The sequence below is a fragment of the Eubalaena glacialis genome, chromosome 6 (assembly GCF_028564815.1).
Source record: "Eubalaena glacialis isolate mEubGla1 chromosome 6, mEubGla1.1.hap2.+ XY, whole genome shotgun sequence".
Taxonomy (NCBI): Eukaryota; Metazoa; Chordata; class Mammalia; order Artiodactyla; family Balaenidae; genus Eubalaena; species Eubalaena glacialis.
The window spans coordinates 77212556-77232695 of NC_083721.1; the positions used below are offsets into that span (position 1 = coordinate 77212556).

The window sequence follows — 20140 nt, forward strand, 5'->3', positions numbered from 1 at the left end:
TGCTTTCATTATCAACAGTGATATGCTTCATTTTTCTCCTTAATGAAAAAAAGAATCACATTGAATTGACTTGTTAATTATGCAAGTTTTTGAACATCTTTGAAGTAACACAGGAAAGGTTATACGATAATATCAGGATTAAAAGCCAGTGGTGGCATTTCTACCAAAGCTAAGGCAAATATTTCTACTAGCTCCTGTCAAAGAAAGGGGTCATCATGTTGCTCATTTTCACTAAGTTGAAAATCCACAATGTTTGCTATCAGCCAACGCTTGGAAGAAAAAATTTAAGTCTCTAAGCCCCAAACTACTAATCAGTTCCATAAGTCAGTAAGTTCAGTGGGCAAAATAAGTCAGACAGTTGAATTATTGGACCAATTGTTTACAAAATAAGGCACGCTGACTGAAAGCACTGAATCAACATAGGCTAAAGTATGTCAATTTTTACATTTTATTTTAAATATATAGTTATTTTAGCTTACTGGATCTTACATATATAAAATGAAATACATTTTTTTTCTCCCATGACATTTTAAGAAGTTTAAGTTAAATTATGAGATAGTGATGACCCAGGCATCCACGACCCTTGCCCCTATTATGAAAGCTCTAGATTTGGAGGTTTAATAACAACGCCATTACCAATACCAATAATACCTTGTAATTTACTTTTATAGTTTAATAACAAGTTTTTAAGAAAATTATTATCTTAATTGATTTACATAGTAAGTCAGTGAAACATTCAGAGCAGACATGAAGACTCAGGGAGTTTACATTACTTCAAATCATCAAGGTCATAAAGCTGTCAAATGTTAGAACTAGGGCTCGTGAACTAGAGCTGTGCCTTTTGGACTGGAGTTCAGTCCTCACCTTGGTCTTGTTTTCTTGACTTAAAGCTAAAGAAGTAGGGAAAATTACATCTTTCCCTTAATTTCTGTAAGAAATGCTGTTTTCGAGGTTAAATTTGATGATCACAATTATTTTAGCTTCTACTGTGCAATGCACTCTGGATGAAAAAGAAACATAATTTCATACTTTTGAAGAATTCCTACTTTGCAGGGAGATTCAGGCAAAGACAGAAATATGAAAAAGCAATGTGATAAGTGCTGTGTATGGAATGCTGTGGAATTAGGATGAGGGAATAATTAATTTGTCTGAGTGAATACTCCATTGTACCATAATTTAAGTAACTGCTTTTGTGTTGGAGGATTTAAGAGCTCAGACTATCTCCTAGTTTGCTGACTATTCAATAATAGCATTTTCCTATTGAAAATGGGGAGGGGAGGAGAATTGACCTTATTAAATGATAAATAAATGCCAGAAATAAATATTAATTTCATGACTAATGGAAAACCAGTTGAGTGACCTACAAAAATTATCGTAAATATTATAATTACACGTGTTATTGTAAGAGACTATAGGATTATAGGTGAAAATAACCTGGTACCAACTTAATTTTAGGTTAAGATTTTGTAGGATATGATATTACTTACACTCTAACAAAACATCTTTATTGAGAACATTTTGAAGTGTGGGAAATGGTATGAATTTTCAAGACAATCTGATATTGAGAATGCACAGATTATAAACCCAAATATCTCTTTTCTATCTCAGTATCTTCCACTATAAATTTATTTGGGTTTTTAATGGGTCATAAAATGCATCTTTTTCTCTGCACATTCTGCAAATTCAACCCAGAATTTCAAAATACAAGTGTACTCTTTTATATCTGTACATTTTTACAAGCAATAAGAGTCTATCTTTAGAAGTTACTTGAGAGGATACTGGATTTACCTGTTGTAAAGAAGAATTTGTAATGAACTTTTCTCTCCCTCCCTCCCTATTTCTCTTCCTCTTCTCTTTCTTCTTTGCATCTTCTTTGGTTGTAACATTAAGTGCTTTCTGATGTGTTTTGGATTGTCACCTTTTTGTCACTGGGATAACTTGTGTGGATAATAGGCAGATCAAAATTAAGTTGAATAAGAACACAGCACTTTTATTTCACTTAGCAGACAGACAAATACTGTATGATATCACTTATGTGTGGAATGTAAAAAATAAACTAGTGAATATAACAACAACAAAAAAAGAAACAGACTCACAGATATAGAGAACAAACTAGTGGTTACTAGTGGGGAGATAGAAGGGGGAGGGGCAAGATAGGGGTAGGGGATTAAGAGGTACAAACTACTAAGTATAAAATAAATCAGCTACAAGGAAGTATTGCACAATACAAGGAACGTAGCCAGTATTTTGTAGTAACTATAAATGGAATATAAACTTTAAAAATTGTGAATCACTATGTTGTATACCTATAACTTACATAATACTATACATCAACAAAAAAATGAAAAGTAAAGAAAAGGACCTAGCTCACAGAGTTGTTCCAAAAATTAAAAATTAAAAAAGAAAAGGACCTAGCCCACAGAGTTGTTCCAAAAAAAAAAAACAAAGCATAGCATTTCTTACAAAGTACTTTTTTCTAGTCCAATATAATTTTATGAGATGTCCAGTATCTTGGTTGTAATAGATTCCCCAAAATCTTCCCTTCCTCTTCATTTTCTCAAAAAGATGCACCACCCTACACATGCACACACACACCAGCCCTATGCATCCTATGCTCCTGCCCTCTCAAACTGTGTATCATGCAGGTTTTCTGGCTTTCCCTTTAGATTCCGTATTTAAATACATTCCATATGTGGTAAATATTATCTTTGATTTTTTTCTTACATGCTTAAGTATGGAAATATGATCTAGAAAAGCTATGAATAAGCAAGCTTAAAGAGAAACCACTGCTGGATCATTTATTTATTTGGCAATTATTGAATAGTAGCTTCTAAGACCAAGATGCTTCTAAGACCTCGTTGCTAGGCAATGAGGATAATAAAAGTTTCCTGTGCCATCAACTTGCCCACAGAATAGTGGGAGCCTCAGGGAGATTTACAGATGAAGGTGTATTCCTCAGGGACCATATCTGTTGAACATGTCACTGTTTTCCTAGCCTAAGCATGCCATGTGACCTATACTAAGTGCTCAGTAAATATTTATGGAAAGAATAAATGACTTTTGAATAGAGATATATTACAAGGAGTTGTATGAGAGTTCTGCTAAGGCCATGGAAACTTACTCCAAAGTTTTGGATGGCACTTTTCATTCCCTTCTTTTTTTACTTGTACCCGCACTGCCCTCAAATTAGGGCTTTTTATATCCTGAAATAAAGCCAAATAGTCAATTTATTTTATTTATTTATTTTTAAAAATTTATTTATTTTTGGCTGTGTTGGGTTTTCATTGCTGTGCACGGGCTTTCTCTAGTTGCGGTGAGCGGGGGCTACTCGGCTACTCTTCGTTGCGGTGCGCAGGCTTCTCATTGCGGTGGCCTCTCGTTGTGGAACACAGGCTCTAGGCTTGTGGGCTTCAGTAGTTGTGGCATGTGGGCTCAGTAGTTGTAGCTCACAGGCTCTAGAGCGCAGCCTCAGTAGTTGCGGTGCACGGGCTTAGTTGTTCCGCGGCATGTGGGATCCTCCCGTACCAGGGATCGAACCAATGTCCCCTGCATTGGCAGGCAGACTCCCAACCACTGCACCACCATGGAAGTCCCTAGTTAATTTTTACAATGACATTTTACATGTCAAAATGCCTAACATGATGCCTGAAAAAAAAAGTAGACATTGAAGGAGTATAATCTCTTCAGTTTTTCCTTTCTTATTAGTTACTTTTCTTTCATTCTCTTCTTCCATTTAAATTTCAACCTGAGACTGACTTAAGTTTTGTAGGTCCTAAAATTTATACAATTTTGGGCATACCCTTTGAAAAAATTAAAAAAATATATAACAGTGAAATGAAATTTAGGTACAAAAATGAGTAGAGTGAGAAAATAAATCATAAAAGATTAAATTTTAAAGAGCTGAAACCTATCACAAAGATTATAAAATCCAGGGAAGTAATAAAATATTTTAATTAATTACTTGATGTGTACAAGTCTATACATTTCTTTCCCATTATTTTGTTTGTATAATCTTTGAACATCTTTTCATATTTTATAATACATTATCTGTAGAAAGATAATTCAGTCCTTCCTGTAGCATGAGTAATCAACATTGGCCTTTTATTATTATTATTTTTTAATTTATAAAAGTTTACTTAGCTTCACAGCTCATAATCATTTCACGTACCTATTGAGGATTGTTATCAAATTTGAGAATTTTTTGTTATAGATTTCAGGAAATTTCAAATCCACCACCCAGGTCCCCCAGTGAATAACTTGCTATTCATTTTATATATTACTACAATAATGCTATGTACCCAACAATCACATAGCCCCATTTGCATGTATCAGCAAGTATTTATGTCTCATGTGTCTGGGGTGGTTGGCTAAGCAACTCTACTGATCTTGTCTGGCTTACATATCTAGGGGTCAGCTATCAATCAATTAATCTAGAATGGTGTTGGATGGATTACTGAGGCCACTCTGTTGTTCTCTAGATGTCTTACATCCTTTTCCTGGGACCTGCGGGTTAGTCTGTGCATGTTCTTCTCAATGCCGTGGCAGAGGAGAAAAGCATAAACAAGCCAACCTGAGCTCTTTTTCAAGACTCTGCTTGCATTGGCTGACATCCTATTGGCCAAAACAAGTCACATGACTCAGCCCAGTATCAAGGGGTAGGGCAGAATATCCTTTCAGAGAATTGCAAATTTATCTGGCAAAGCACAGATACAGGGAGAAGTGGAGAACTGGGTGTATCAATGCGATTCATCTACCATTTCCTTCATTACTTAAAAAAAAAAAAAAGCAGCCTTACTGAAGTATAATTGACCTACCAAAAATACCTGAATGTTTAATGTATGCAATTTGATGAGTTTGGACATATGCATACACCCATGAAATCCCCTTTGCTTTTTTTTTTTTTAATAAGAACACTTAACATGAGATCTACTCTCTTAACAAATTTTTTAAGTGGACAATATAATATTAGTAACTGTAGATACTATGTTTTACAACAGATCTCTAGAATTTATTCTTCTTGAATAACTGAAGCTTTATACCCATTTAACAACAATTATCCATTTCTTCCTCCCTCTAGCTCCTGACAACCAACCACCATTCTACTGTCTGCTTTCATGAGTTTGATTATTTTATTTCCTCATATAATGGGGATAATACAGTACTTGTTTTTCTGGGACAGGCTTTTTTCACTTAGCAAAGTATCCTCCAGGTTCAGCCATGTTGTTACATATGACAGGATTTTTTTCTTTTTAAATGCTAACATTCCATTATAAGTATATACCATATTTTCTTTATCCACCCATCCATCCATGGACATTTAAGTTGTTGCCATATTTTGTCTATTGTGAATAATGCTGCAGTGAACGTAAGAGGACAGATATAGTCTCGAGATCCTGATTTCAGTTCTTTGGGATATATGTCAGGAGTGGGTTTGCTAGATCATATGGTGGTTCTATATCTAATTTTTTGAGGAACCCCCATACTGTTTTCCATAATAGCTGCACCATTTTACATTCCTACCAATAGTGCACAAAGTTTCCAATTTATCTGCATCCTCATTAACATTTGTTATCTTTTTTTTTTAATAGTGGTCTTTCTAACAGGTATCAGGCGATAGCTCATTGTAGTTTTGATTTGCATTTCCCTGATGATTAGTGATGTTGAGCATTTTTCATGTACTTACTCATGATTTGTATATCATCTTTGGAGAAATGTCTATTCAAGTCTTTTGGCCCTTTTAAATTGGGTTATCTGTGCGTTTTGCTACTGAGTTGTACTTGTATATTTAGGATATTAACTCCTTATCAGATGTATGGTTTGCAGATATTTCCTCCCATTCTTTAGGTTACCTTTTCATTCTGTTGATTGTTTCCTTTGTTGTGCAGAAGCTTTAAGTTTGATGTAGTCCCACTTGTTTATTTTTGCTTGTGTTGCCTATGCTTCTGGTGTCATATCCAAGAAATCACTCCCAAGATCAATGTCAAGAAGGTTTTCCTCTATGTTTTTTTCCTACGAGTTTTACAGTTTCAGGTTTATGTTTAGATCTACAATCCATTTTGAGTTGATTTTTGAGTATGATATAAAATAAGGGTCCAATTTCATTCTTTGGATGTGGATATCCAGTTTTCCTAACACCATTTGTTGAATAAACTATCATTTCCCTTTATTACCTTTTTTCTTAACTTTTCCATGTGATTCAGTGATTGAGTTTGTTACGGACCTCAACAGCACCAATTCCGTTGTTTCATTTTTAAATATGAGTCAGATTTACGTAAGATTTAGAATGAAATACCCGTTTTGGAAAGAACAAGATTGAGAAGATGCTTGAATGTCAGATTAGATGCTTGGATTCTTATTTGGCTTATAATTGTAGTCTTTATTCACCAAATGTTTACTGGGATCCTGAATCCTGAATATAAGCAGAATATGTACTACTATCCTGCTTATTCTCTCTCTTAATCTCTCTCTCTGTTTCTGTCTCTGTCTCTCTCTTTCTTCCTCCCCAGCTTTCTCTTTTTCTCCATGTTATACAAGTGTGGTTTAGGTGTGATCCTTATCTTGGAGAGTTTATAAACTAGTTGTGATTGGGAAAGAAAAAATATTTTTTAAGGAAAATTAAAAATTGTGATAAATACAGTATAAATCTAGGACTAGGGGAGCTGAGAAGTGAGAGAAAGCACTTGGTATTTGGTGTATCATTCAAGCATGGGAGGGGTTTCGGTATGAAGATATGGGGAGAGTGACATTGCAAGCAGAGGCAGTGAAGTAAGCAAAAACATGAAGTTAAAAGGTAGGAAGAAGAAGATCAAATTACTAGAGGCAGTAAATAAATATATTAGAGTGAGTAGTGCAATGGAGCAGAAATGTATGCTGTGACTATATGTACATAACCTTGAATATTGGGCTGAGATGTTTAAGTTTTTAATTTTCTTTTTATCTTAAAAAGCAACTTTTTCCTAGAAATAATGTTCCTAGAAATAATGTCTTTTCATGACCCTTATAATCAATAACATTTATTGAATATAAGATATGTACATAGAACTGGGGTAGACATTGCAGAGACTTACCCTCAAGAGTCCTTAAGGATGGCGACAGATGCGTAAACAAATAATTATAATACCATGTTCCAAATACCATAACAGAGATATGCCCATGAAATAAATAATTATGGAAAAAGAAACAACTGTCTCTGAAGGATCTGGATAAGATTTATGGTACAGTTAAATAGGGAAGATAGGCTTTCCAAAAGAATAATAAATCCAGTCTAGTTAAGATCAAGGGGGAAACTTAGAACATAGCAAAAAGCTCTATGAAGCTGCTTATGGTGAATGGAATGAGTGACAGGTGATAAACTGGAAGTATGGTTTACAGCTAGGTGGTAAAGGGCATTGAGGGTCAGAGTAAAGGCTTTGGATCTATCTTGCAGACAATGGGTATTCACTAGAGGTATCAAGCAGGGAACTGTGAGCAGGGAAGTGGCATGAGTAGATGCAAGGGACTTGGAAGAATGGTGTGGCCCAGTTCCTATGAGTTAGGCCAGTGGCTTTGAGGATGGAGAGGACGACTGGAGATTCAGGAGGAATTGTCACTGCGTAACAAAGGACTAGAGCCAGTGTGCTATGCGGAAGATAAATAATAGATAAGGGTAAGTCATTTGCCATTTTTCAAGATTTTAGGAGGCAGATGCAGACCCTCCCAAAGAGAATAGCTTTTAGCTTTTACCAAACTCTCATTCCAAATTGTTTACTGATTTTGTTTTTAATGGACTTGCTAAATCTCCCAAAGCATACCATCTAAAAGCCATTATCACCTTACGGTTTCTATAAAACTTTCACACAGGTTTCTTGTTTTTGTCCCTGCCTAGCTTTAGTAGTTTTCTCACTTTCCTCAGATAAGAAAAGCTTTATAGTTGCTTTTTTTACCCCTGTTTTAGCTAAATGAACCAATGTTCTTAGCATTTGTCCTGGGAAATCTTTATTTAGAAAGACGTTATGTACAATTTTGGATTTCATTACTCTTTTTCATAAGAATCATCGTCGAACTTGATATTTTCCAATGGTTACATTTATTTACAATATATAAGTACCTAACACGTTTGTACCTTATGTGTTAACTCTGCTTTCGTCAGCAATTTCTGTCAGTTAGGATTAGGGTTGGCTCAGCGTTGCACAGACTAAAATAACAAGGACTTATTTTTCTCACATAAAAGCCAGACCTACGTAATTGGAAGCTAGACTGGTGCCATTGCTCCACAAAGTCCTCAGGGAAGACCCAACTCTTTCCAGCTCACCTGCCATCACTCGCTCAGGGGGAAGCCCTTGTTTTCATGCCCTGAGATCATCCAGCCAACCTCAACCTCATCCCCCTCCAAACAGCAGTAAGGCAAAGGGTAGGGAAGAGGGCAAAGGCCAGTTGTCTTTAAGGAAAGGGTCTTCAAGAGTACAGAGACCTTTCTGCCTACATTTCATTGGCCAGTACTGAGTCCATAGCCACAGTTAGCTGCAGGATATGCACAGAGATGTAGCTAAATTTTCTATTACTTTTTAAGAAGGTGAGAATGACTCTTAGGGGAAATTAAACTTAAAAAGGAAGGAGGAGGAAATAGGATATTTGGGGCAGATAACCACGTTAGCAAGCCAGAAAACCTTTGGTCAGTTACACTTCCACCTGGGTTACCTCCCTGAATCTGTTTACCCTTCTAAAAATTAGTATAATCATTCTGTCCTAAATTCTTCATAGTGTTTGTGGTTGAGGGTCAAATACAATGATGAATTTATCAACACTGAAAATTGTGTTGCACAAAGATAAAGTATTATTTTAAAGGTATTAAGCAATCTTCTGAATCAATAGATATTAGTCAGGTGATATGTCAGTTTACATCAGACCCTTTGGTAACCTTATTTGACAAGCAGAAGAATCATATATTAATGACAAATAACTCATATAGAGAGAACACATTTCTGTTTATGAAACACTTTCAAGAACGTGATAATGCATTTGATTCTTCTGTCAACTCTGTGCAGTAAGGATTATTATGCCCATTTTACAGACAGGAAAACTAAAGCAGAGAGGTTAAATGAGTGGCTCAAAGGCATGTAGCTTCTGAGTGGTGAGGTTAGAAACTACTTTGTCTACAAATCTCTCCCACTTTTTTGTAATCTGTGTTGCTGCTTTAATCTTTACATATGCCACACTTCTTGTTGCCCATTTGGTAAAGTCTAGATCTCTAAGACTAGAGTGACAAACTCTCAGTTATTTATCCCTGCTTTGTCTACATGGTGTTCTTTCCCATTCCTCCCCAACATGAATCAAATCCTTCAATCTGCCAGTCCCTTCCTATACACATACACTACCCTGCAGAACCACTTACTTCCTGCCCTACTATAATGTTTATGATCTTCGCCTACTCAACTTCTGTCCCTTCTTTAAGTGTCAACTCGGGTCTAATCTTCTGTGTGAGACATTTCTTGAACACTTCAGAACACAGATCTTCCATTTCCCTGAACTTCTGTAACATAGAGACTATATATAGAATGCATATATTACATTTAATTATAGATATACATTATACACTGTATCAGATTATTCCATATGTCTTAGCTCTCTCTGACAGTGGTAAGAATATTGGAGGAACAAAAACTAGTACAGATTCAACTTAAAGCAGCTATTAATTCTTAAGTGTCTGCTAAGATCTAGTCTCAACTTTCATGACAGACGAGGGAAAAGGTTCAAAGAGGCAAAGAGACGGGTCTGATGTCAGATATCTAGGAATTGAATCCTGCTATACTAAACTTGTGGTCTTAGGCTTGATCCTTTACAACTACCAATTGAACATGTGACTAAAAGCCAAATACTGTGTGGGTGTGTTTAGCTTACTATTCCACGTTGAGAGAAGCCCAGAAAAAGAACATTCCTGATTAATGGTAATCCCTGGGTTAATTTATCTATATATATCTTATATTCAAAACTGAGAAGATGACCAGAACGATGGGAATTTTATCAGTAGAAAAGATAGATAAGAACTTCTAACTAAGTCAGGATGTTAAAGTGAACTACAGGGCTATTCTCTTATGCACGCAGTCATAAATATTTAGGTCATATTCATGTTGCCATCTATACAGCCTAGTTATATGATTGCTTTCCTCCTTTATGTAATATAAATTCTTTCGGGATGAGGACCATGTTTTATGCTTATGCTCATTTTGTAATATTAATGTTAACTAAAATAGTGTTATATAGGAATATATAATTCATAGAAATACATTTTTGACAGAAAAATGGATTATCTTATTTATCTTCTTTCTGGTATTTGAGTACTTTCTCCAAGTAGACAAGTAGACTGTTGAATATTTTCAGTGATGGACAACCCCAATACTTGAAGACCACAAGCATGATTTCATTTTATCTTAGGATATTGAATTAAATTTATGAAGTTGATTTTTAATGGTTTGTGCATAATTATGCATATATATATATATATTTCCAAAGATATAAAATCTATCTGTTAGAGCTTAAGCTATCTAGCAACCATTGATACATCTATTTATCTATCTATATTTACATGTAAAAATTGAAATATGAAGAGAAATGTTCTCCTGCCACTAGCATAGTTAAGGATGAGCCAGTGGTTTTTGTGTTCATCTTGTGTGTTTAAGACAGTGTTCAGGACCACAAGGAAAATAAACTCTGGCATATGTTATGAAGATCATATTTTATTATTACTTATGATTCCAAATATGTTTTCTTCTGTTGAGAATTTTTTGGTTCAAATTATTTGTTTGTTAGAAAAAATCATCTTATACTGTTTGAGTATATGTTCATTTCACAGAGGAGAGATCCTGGACTCTCAGATCCATGTGGGGCCCTTGGAGTCCTTCTAATCTAATCCCTTTATTGCAGATGAGTTTATGTGATTTACCTGAAGTCACATAGTAATTAGTCACGGTGCAGAGACAAGAAGCCAGTTCTCCTCACTCTTAGAACTCCTCTCTCTCTCCTAATTTCAATTCATAGGTTTTAATCTTCAAAAAGAGTCATTTTAAGAAGCAAGATGATTTATTCAAAAGTTCACTGATCCTTTCCTCTCTCTTCCTTTTTTCCCCTCTAGCCCTCTTCAATCTAATCCCTGTGGGCCTGCGTGTGGTGGCCATCCAAGGGGTGAAGGCCAGCCTCTATGTGGCCATGAATGGTGAAGGCTATCTCTACAGCTCAGTAAGTACCTTGTTGTGTGTGCGTGTGTGTATGTGTGTGTGTGTGCACGCACATAAACTGGCATGGAGAGTAATGAAGTAACCGTTATTTTAGGGAAGAAAATTACAAGTTGAAGTCAATGTATATTTTCTGACCCAGTATATCAGGATTATTATGAAGATTTTATAATTTACAATGTTAAAGATCACACTCTGTTGAGAAGGAGCTAGCAACTCTCCATGTGATACGAATTCTCTTTTTCTGTCTTTCACTTCTAGAGGATAATCTTTTGAATTTTACCTTTCTGTTTAATTCAAGAGGTAAAACATTTTTTCCTTTCTCCTGTTACCTCTCCTTCAAGCACAGAGGATGGTTTAGGAAGCTAAATTCTTGAATTTGTCTGGGAGTCTTCTCTGGCTTGTTGTGGAGAAAAAAAACTTTCAGAATAGACTGTGTTTTTGTTTGTATTTAATAAAACTGTGTAGTACCTAATTTGTCAGATTCCTGGGATAACTGGTCACTTTAAAGACATGTGAATTGATGGAATGAGCTTTGGATTAGGGGCTGGGATATTTGAGTTTTATTTGCATTTCAACTACAATATTCCTTTGGGAAAGTGGCCTCCTCCCTTTGACTTAATTTCCAAACCTTTAAAATGAGAGTGTTGGACCCCATGTTGTCTAACATCTCTTTTGAATCTAAAACTAACAAAATTAGGTGGCATCAGTGGCTACATTATGAGCCCTGACATATTTTAAAGTAGTTAATGGTCCCACTCTCAAGATAATAATTTATGCATTGAGAGAACGCAGCTGCACTGAATCTTCTGTATGTATATAATTCCTGCTCTGCCCTAAGGGAATTGCCTATTTGTAGTTCATGAAGAAATATTCTTGAAAATCATGGTCACAGATTTCCACCCTTGCTTTCTATGATCTCACTAAATAAGACAAGGTTATTCAGGAAGTTCACTTATGCCCACTAGATTCTCAATTAATTATTGAATAGCTTTTATTAAACTTTTTCCACAATCAATTAAATGAATCTCTGGTACCCTATGCTTGCTTACTAGTAGTACAGCTGTCATTCATATTAGAATTCTTAAAGTTGTCATTTTACTCTTGAACATATTCACATCTGAATATGCATTTATATATCAGATGTGTACATACACATTTTTCAATGGTCTACTCAAAATAATACTTAAAGATAGATATATTTTTGGCCAAAACAATGGGCTTTCATTTTTAATGTGTCATAATTCTAACATTTCTTAATGTCCAGTTATTGTGAATCTATATTTTAAATGTGAGAATTAAAATAAGAAAGGGACAGTTAACAGATGTTATTTTGAATAATTCCAGTTGGTTAAACTTTTTTAAAAAAGTTTTGAATGCAATACAAACTAAAATATTTAGGTGATCTTAGGATAGTTTTGATTTAAGAATTTAATCAGTCATCAAGTAAACAGCTAAAGGTAGACTATATTTATATTTATATTTAGAAGGTTGTTATTCATTTTTATATTTATTTAAAAGGTCATAATTCTGGTTGTAATTCCACAAAAACAGTAGAGTTCAGATTTCTGAACCAGAGTTCATTTCCAAAGGTCTGGGAAGAAGAAAAACACAGATTACCTGACAACAGTATTGTAGCAGGTGGCAGCTGTGTAGGAGCCCGTGTGTGTTTTGTGTATGTGAGTGTGTGTGTGTGTGTGTGTGTGTGTGTGTGTGTGTGTTAAGGGGGCGCAGGCAGGGAGGGGTCCCTATTGTTGGGTGCAATCCCAAAGTTCCTGGGAGAGGAGCCTGGGTATTCAGCCTGACATAACTGAACTTCATATGTGGCAGCATTATTAGAGGTACATTTTTTCTATTTTTCTTGCTCAGAACTAGGCTTAAGATACAGGGAGCCCATAGGAGAGGTTTTAAGAAATTCTTGACTAGAGAATTTTACTGTAGGTACTTTTCTGTAAAGTATCTAACACCTTAGTAAAACCAATAATGACCTGTTGAGTTACCTGTTTTCAGCTTTCCTCTTCACTTAAATCAAATTTGCGTCATACCAAGAATTGCAACTCTTTTCCCTGTATGGTACTGTGAGGCTACTGGAACAATTTTTCTTAATTATAAGCTTGGCCTCACTGACATTGAGCGTCAGGCTCCCTACTTTCAAAATCACTCTCTTTCTGGATAGGACTAACAGTATGAAATTCTGGTTTTTAATTTTAAGCAGGGGCATAGGCCTGAAGATTTTGTTATAGGACTAAAGACGGCCAATATTGGGAGAGACAGACCTGAAAGAGAATTGGGTATCAAGGCTTCATCACACTTGTTTTGCTGCTTGTCTGTGTGGCATGTCTCAGCGAGAGAGCACCAGTGTGGCCAGGAACCTTGTGAGGGGTTAAAAACAGGCTGTTACAGGCTTTCGTGATGTGCTTTTGGTATATGTTAAGGCTTGAAGTTATTTGAAAAGCAGTTTCCTACTTGATGTTAAACAGTGTAGCTGAGCACACCAATAAGGCCCATACCTGGAATTTATGGCGGGGGCAGTGGGACTGGTGGTGTGTGTCTGAAGGCAAACCCTAGAGGTCCTAAAGAAGCTAACATAGAATCCAAGAGAAATTCTCAAATGGTATCATTTATCTAGTGGCATTCACCTTGTCTGTATTCATATTTAAGCTAGGAATTAATTCCCCAGTTACTTCTGATTCCCCCTCACCCCACCCCCTTTACCAGGAGACAAAAGAGACAGTAGTAAAGACTGAGTGACTGTTAGGTAGCATAGAGCTAAAGTTTCCGGATCCATTCTGAAAATATTTTAATAGGTGAGTTTAATCCATAAACATTTAATGAAATTGTTGATGCATCTAGATTTGTTTTTACCCTTGTAGTTTGCTTTTTATTTTGCTTCTATTTTCTTCTTTATTTTCTCACATTACTGAAACATTTTACTATTCTATCTTTATTCTTCTGCTAGTTCGTAAAGGTAGGTTATAATTCTAGTCTTTTAATGACTTAGACTTTTTTAACAGACATATGTATATAATTTGCTAAATAATAAAACATATTGTTTATTTCTGTCCTTCTTCCAAACAGCTGATAGACCTTAGTATGTTTTCTTGCTTAGTAAACACCACCACCCTTCTCACCAATTGGATTATTTACACTTTAAAATTAAATATGCACAATTAGTTATTACTCTATACTAAAAGTTACATTTATCAATCTTTAAAATAATTTCTGTGCACACAGGTTTTGTTTTTGTGTGTATCAAATTCGGTCCCTCTGAGTTTACTTTTCTTCTAAACAAAATCTTCCACTGTTTTCTGTGTGTGCGTCTGTAGATGGTGAATTCCCTTCGCTCTGGTATCCGTGAAAATGCCTTCCTTTCACTTTCACTCTTGAATTACAGTTCAGATAGTTATACAGTTCTTAGTAGACCTATATTTCCCCCAGCACTTTGAAAATTGTATTCTATTGGCTTCTGGCATGTACTGTTGACTGTGAGAAGTTTGCTGTCAGTTTAATATTCTCTCCTTTGTAGGTTATCTATATGGAAAATTTATAGGACTTTTTCTCTTTATACTTCATGTTCTGCAAATTCACTATAATGTCTAGTTGTAAATCTAATTAAGTTATCTTGTTAGAAATTCAGAATGCACTTTCAATCCAAAGAATCAGACTTCTCTAATTCTGGAAAGTTTTAACTCTTCCCATTTACATTTTATTTCTCTGTTATACTTGCCAGTCTCTTGTGCTGATAATATTTAAATCACTTTCACTAGAAACTTGCAAATTTATCTGCTCTAGAAATGATGCCATCTGTTTTGTGATTTCAGTCACTATGCTTTAAATTTTTGGATGTTTAATGGTTTCCATTCCATATCTACCTGATCTTGGTTGATTTCTTCCTGTTTTTACTATCTGGCTCTTTTTACAGAAAGTTATTAACTCATTTATCTCTCTGAGCTTTCTTATAATACTTGTTATGCTTTTCCATAAAGTTAGTTTCTTTTGTAATGAATTCATGTTTCAATCGTTGATTTTGTTGGCTGTCATTTTTAGAATTAGACTGAGGTTATATTAGAATTTAGAATTAGTTCTGCATGTGTTTGTAATTTTGGTCTGTAGGCCCATTTCTCTCTTTCTTTCTTCGTGATCTTCTTCTTTTGAAGTCTACCCTCAATTTCTAGCAAATTTTTGGTTGCTGCTCTCCAGCCTCCAGTGGTCCTAGTTTAGAATAAGATTTTAAGAGTCATTTCAAGGCTGCATCCTAGGGTAACATTGGGGTTAGGAAAGGGGGCCTGGGCAAGGGTATGGCTTGGTCTTGTTTCTCTCATTGTGAGTCTATGTCTATCATTGCATCTTGCTTAAAATACTAGCAGCATTTTTAAAAATACAGTTGATATACAATATTATGTTAGTTTCATGCAATCTACAGAGTGATTTGAAATTCACATACATTAGAAATAATCACCATGGGAAGTCTAGTAATAATTTGTCTCCATACAGTTATTACAATATTATTGAGCATAGTCCTATGCTACCTATTACATCTCTGTGTCTTATTATTTTATAATTAAAAGTTTGTACCTCTTAATCCCCTTCACCTACTTTGCCCAACCCTACACCCCCCCTGCCATCTGGCAACCACCGGTTTGTTCTCTGTATCTATGAGTCGGTTTTCATTTTGTTTTGATTGTTTTGTTTCTTATATTCCACAAATAAGTGAGATCATATATTGGGTTGGCCCAAAAGTTCATTCGGTTTTTCCGTAACATCTTATAGAAAAACCCAGATGAACTTTTTGGTCAACCCAATAGTATTTGTCTTTCTCTGTCTGACTTATTTCACTTAGTGTAATATTGTCTAGACCCAACTATGTTGTTGGAAATTGAAAGATTTCTTTTTCTTTTAAATGTTCTGTTGTATATGTATACCACATCTTTTTTATACATTCATCTGTTGATGGACACTTAGGTTGTTTCCATATCTTGGCTATTATAAATAATGCTTCAGTGAACATTGGAGTGCATATATCTTTTCGAATCAGTGTTTTTGTTTCCTTTGGGTAAATACCAAGAAGTGAAATTGCTGGATCACATGTTCTATTTTTCATTTTTTAAGGAACCTCCATACTGTTTTTTTATAGTGGCTGTACCAATTTACAGTCCCACCAGCAGTGCATGAGTGTTCCCTTTTCACCACATCCTCATCAACATTTGTTATTTGTTGACTTTTTGATGATAGCTATTCTGATAGGTGAGAGGTTGATTTGATCTCATTGTGGTGTTGATTTGCATTTCTCTGATGATTAGTGATGATGAGCAAGTAGCAGCATTTTTTATTTTAGCCTTTTAAGAGTTGGAACAGGAAAATTATACCAGTCCCTCGTGTGAGCAGGTAGCCTGGCTCTGGTCCTTTATTTTACACAGAGGGCTTTTATTCCCATTGACCTGACCAGAGTGAAACTTGGGGTCACACCATCCCCTTCAGGACATGAAGCCCAGTAGGCCTGCAGCTGCCACTTGCTCAGTGCTTTGTATTTCCATTCTATAGGGATGATTAGCTTGCTTTGATCCTGGTTATGTCATTTACACCTTACATTGCCAAATTCAATGTCATGAAACTTTTCTTTATTTTCTTCTAGGGCTTTTATGTTTTTAGGTCTTACATTTCAGGTTTTAATCCCTTTTGAATTAAATTTTGTGTATGATATAAGCAAATACCAGTATAGATGAGGTAGGTCAAGAAAAGGAAATTCTAGTTCAATCTTCATTAAAAAAAAGTTTTTTTGATTGATGTATTGTTGACTTACAATGTTGTATTAGTTTCAGGTGTACAGCAAAGTGATTCAGTTATACCTAAATATATATATGTATATATATATTCTTTTCAGATTCTTATAGGCTATTATAAGATATTGAATATAGTTCCCTGTGCTATACAGTAGGTCCTGTTGTTTATCTATTTCAATGTTCACTTGTAAAATCAACATTTCTTATCCTATTTGCTGCTGCAGTTAAGGATGTGTCACTCCATACTGTTACAACATAATATCAAAAGCATAATTCTTTGACATGCCTTTAGAATTCCATGCCTAAATCTGATGCTTCAGTGAGAGCAGACAATGTCGAGATTGCAATAATATACTGACTTTATATTGAAAAACTGAGTCAGGAGTTATTGAGAAACATAGAAAAAGGGTCTCTGAGAAAGAAGAAAAGAGAAGGCCAATATTGAAAGTTATTGGAAGAAGACTGCCTTATACCCACAAAATGACGATAGGATAAGATATTTTTTATTTTCTCCTCTAATTTCTTTTCTTCCCCACTATCATAGATGTCCAAAATTTCTCATCACTGAGGATGAAATACAAATTTTCTCATTTTCTGCAGCCAAAAATAACTTCCACATTTTGCACTTTGGTAGGACATTTATCTGTATATTTCCTTTCTTTCTTTTGTTGGAATTATTTGTTTTCATGCCCTATCTATATAATTAGATGCAAGTTCCTTAAAGTTAGTAATCATATCTAATATAGATTAATATATACCATAACACTGAAAACTGCAATTCCTATGTAAAGATATCTGTTAAAATTTTGTTGATCAGTTGATGGATGCATTTCATGCAGTTTAATTTTGACAATAATTCATTGGCCATCTGGTCTTAATGGTTGTTGTAATAATTTTCCTGATTGTAACTTTATACACTTTCCAGTTCTGTTAACTGGCTCAACTTTGAATAGGCTATGACTATTCTATGGAAACATGGAAAATTTGCTAAAGGAATCTTATTGTGCATGCTTCTCTGTGTTGAAGCTAATGTTGTATTGTAATTTTAAGAGCTGATGTTGTCGTGTTTTCCTTTCTGTACTAAATATTGCTTATAAAAGAAAAAAAAGCAAAAATTGGCTAGGATATCTTCTTCGGAAGCCACTTGGTCATTACAATTCATCTCTCACTGGAAGGGTTCTGTTCCATATTGAAAAGAAATGGCAGTTTTTTAAAACACACATATCTAGAATAGAGGTACAAAATTGTTACCCACTCTGGAATTTGAGTTTCTCCATACTGACTTCCTCATGGAATGTTCCAAAATTTGAGGCATATGCAGAAATATTTCTTGGGTAATGGTATCTCTGAAAAGTCTCTAATATTGAAGGAGAGCAAGAGGGAGGGAAGGAGGGAAGGAGGGAGGGAGGAAGAGAGAGAGAAACACCTTAGCCATTAACGCCAGATGAATCACAGAGTTTTGAAGTTACTGGTGCCTGAATAGAGGGAAGTCAAAAGCCAATTTAGAGGCTTGTTCAGCAATTAGATTGTTAAATATTCAGTTAGGGTCATTTGCATAATTTTTCCTTCCATATAATTGTGGTTTTCTTGAATTTTATAACATTTCTTTTTCATCTTAGGTTGATTTTTGGCTATAGCACCTAGAAAATAATTGCTTATTTTGCCTACTTTTTTTTTTTTTGCCCTCATGTATATATATTTATTAACTGAACTGGGTTGTTTTTAATCAACTAGAAAATATATATGTGGAATCCTGTTAGCCCAAGAATCTGTCTGTGTTGCTTGCAAATATGTGACGTGAATTTTTGTTGCTGTTGTTGGAATTAGGTTGCCTTTCTTTAGAAAGAATCAACAGGTCATTAGTTATACGTTCAGTAAGGACTAAATGATGGTAAGCATCCATTTTTACCTTATGATGTTTTCAGTAGTAAGTGGTGTTGGTTTTATTCCAAGAAATTATAACTTCTGGAAAATATTAATACTTTAGCTCCTGGGCTAGCCTTAATTGTAAAAATTAACTAATAAGAACCTGCTATATAAAAAATAAATAAAATAAAATATACTGAAAAAAAAATTAGCATATGTGTTTGCAGTAGCATTTTTCATTGAAAAGTAAAAATAGGATTAAGCTTCTAAGAGCAGCACTAGTGAGGACCTTTGGTTGAATCATTTGAAAATGATACTACATTTTATATTTTTTATTTCTACCTTGCCATGAGGCACATTAGGCCAACATGTAGTCATATATCCAAAATTTCTCAATTGTATTTCTTAGGTCATTAGTGAATCAGGCAGTATTAAGCAGTATTTAAGAATGAAAGCTTTAGAAATAAAACTGGGTTTGAATCACAGCTCTGTAACTTACTTCCTGGTGTCAGTGGGGAAATTTGTTAACCTTCTAGACTCAGTTTCCTTATATATAAATTGGAGATAATTATGAAAATACCAGCTTTGTAGGATTATAGCAAGAATTAAATGAGACAATGCATGTAAAACCCTAGTACTGTGCCTAGTACACAGTCAATGCTCAATGTCAGGCATATGTACTAGTAGTAGTAGTAATAGTAAAATAGTATAGTAGTAGTATTAGTAGTAGTAGTAGATACATTAAATAAGATGCTCAGTGTATCCTAAATCAGTTTCTTATCATCAGTTCATGAAGTTCACATAGGGTAATTCTACCCGAATTTTCAGTGGTGATTCCTGGTTTGCCTAATCCACTATCTTTAGCCATCCTGGCCATGGGAGGTTGGTTGCAGAGCATCTCCCATTTAACTAGAGCCAATTAGCTTCAGGCCCAAGACTTGACTTTATCTGTTGAAGGAGAGTTGCCTTTTTTTTTTTTTTAAACTGAAGTCAGAGCTGAGAGGATCAAGGACTACAGCCATCTTAAAAACACAAGGAGAAATCATATCTTAGAATGATTCCAACATTCAGAGGACAGAAAGTCTCAAGGTGGAAAGATGGAGAAACCAGTTCTTGTTCACATCCTTTGATGTTGTACATGAAGACATACCTGAAGCCAGCCCTACCTCTGAATTTTCAGTCTTAGGAGCCCATAATTACCCTTCTGTATGAACCAGTTTGGGCTGTATTTTTTTTAACCTGCTAAACTGATAAAAAAGTGAACCAATTTTCAGAGTGTTAAGACTT

General features: G+C 35.0%; 1 protein-coding gene across 2 annotated transcripts in view; it reads left to right on the forward strand.

The window, feature by feature from the left end:
- FGF12 (fibroblast growth factor 12) overlaps positions 1 to 20140 on the forward strand; it is a 364960-nt gene that overhangs the window by 180825 nt on the left and 163995 nt on the right. For both annotated transcript variants that reach the window (XM_061193267.1, XM_061193266.1), the window contains exon 3: positions 11108 to 11211. In XM_061193267.1, the coding sequence (XP_061049250.1) occupies positions 11108 to 11211 (104 nt within the window). The remainder of the gene's footprint in view (positions 1 to 11107; positions 11212 to 20140) is intronic.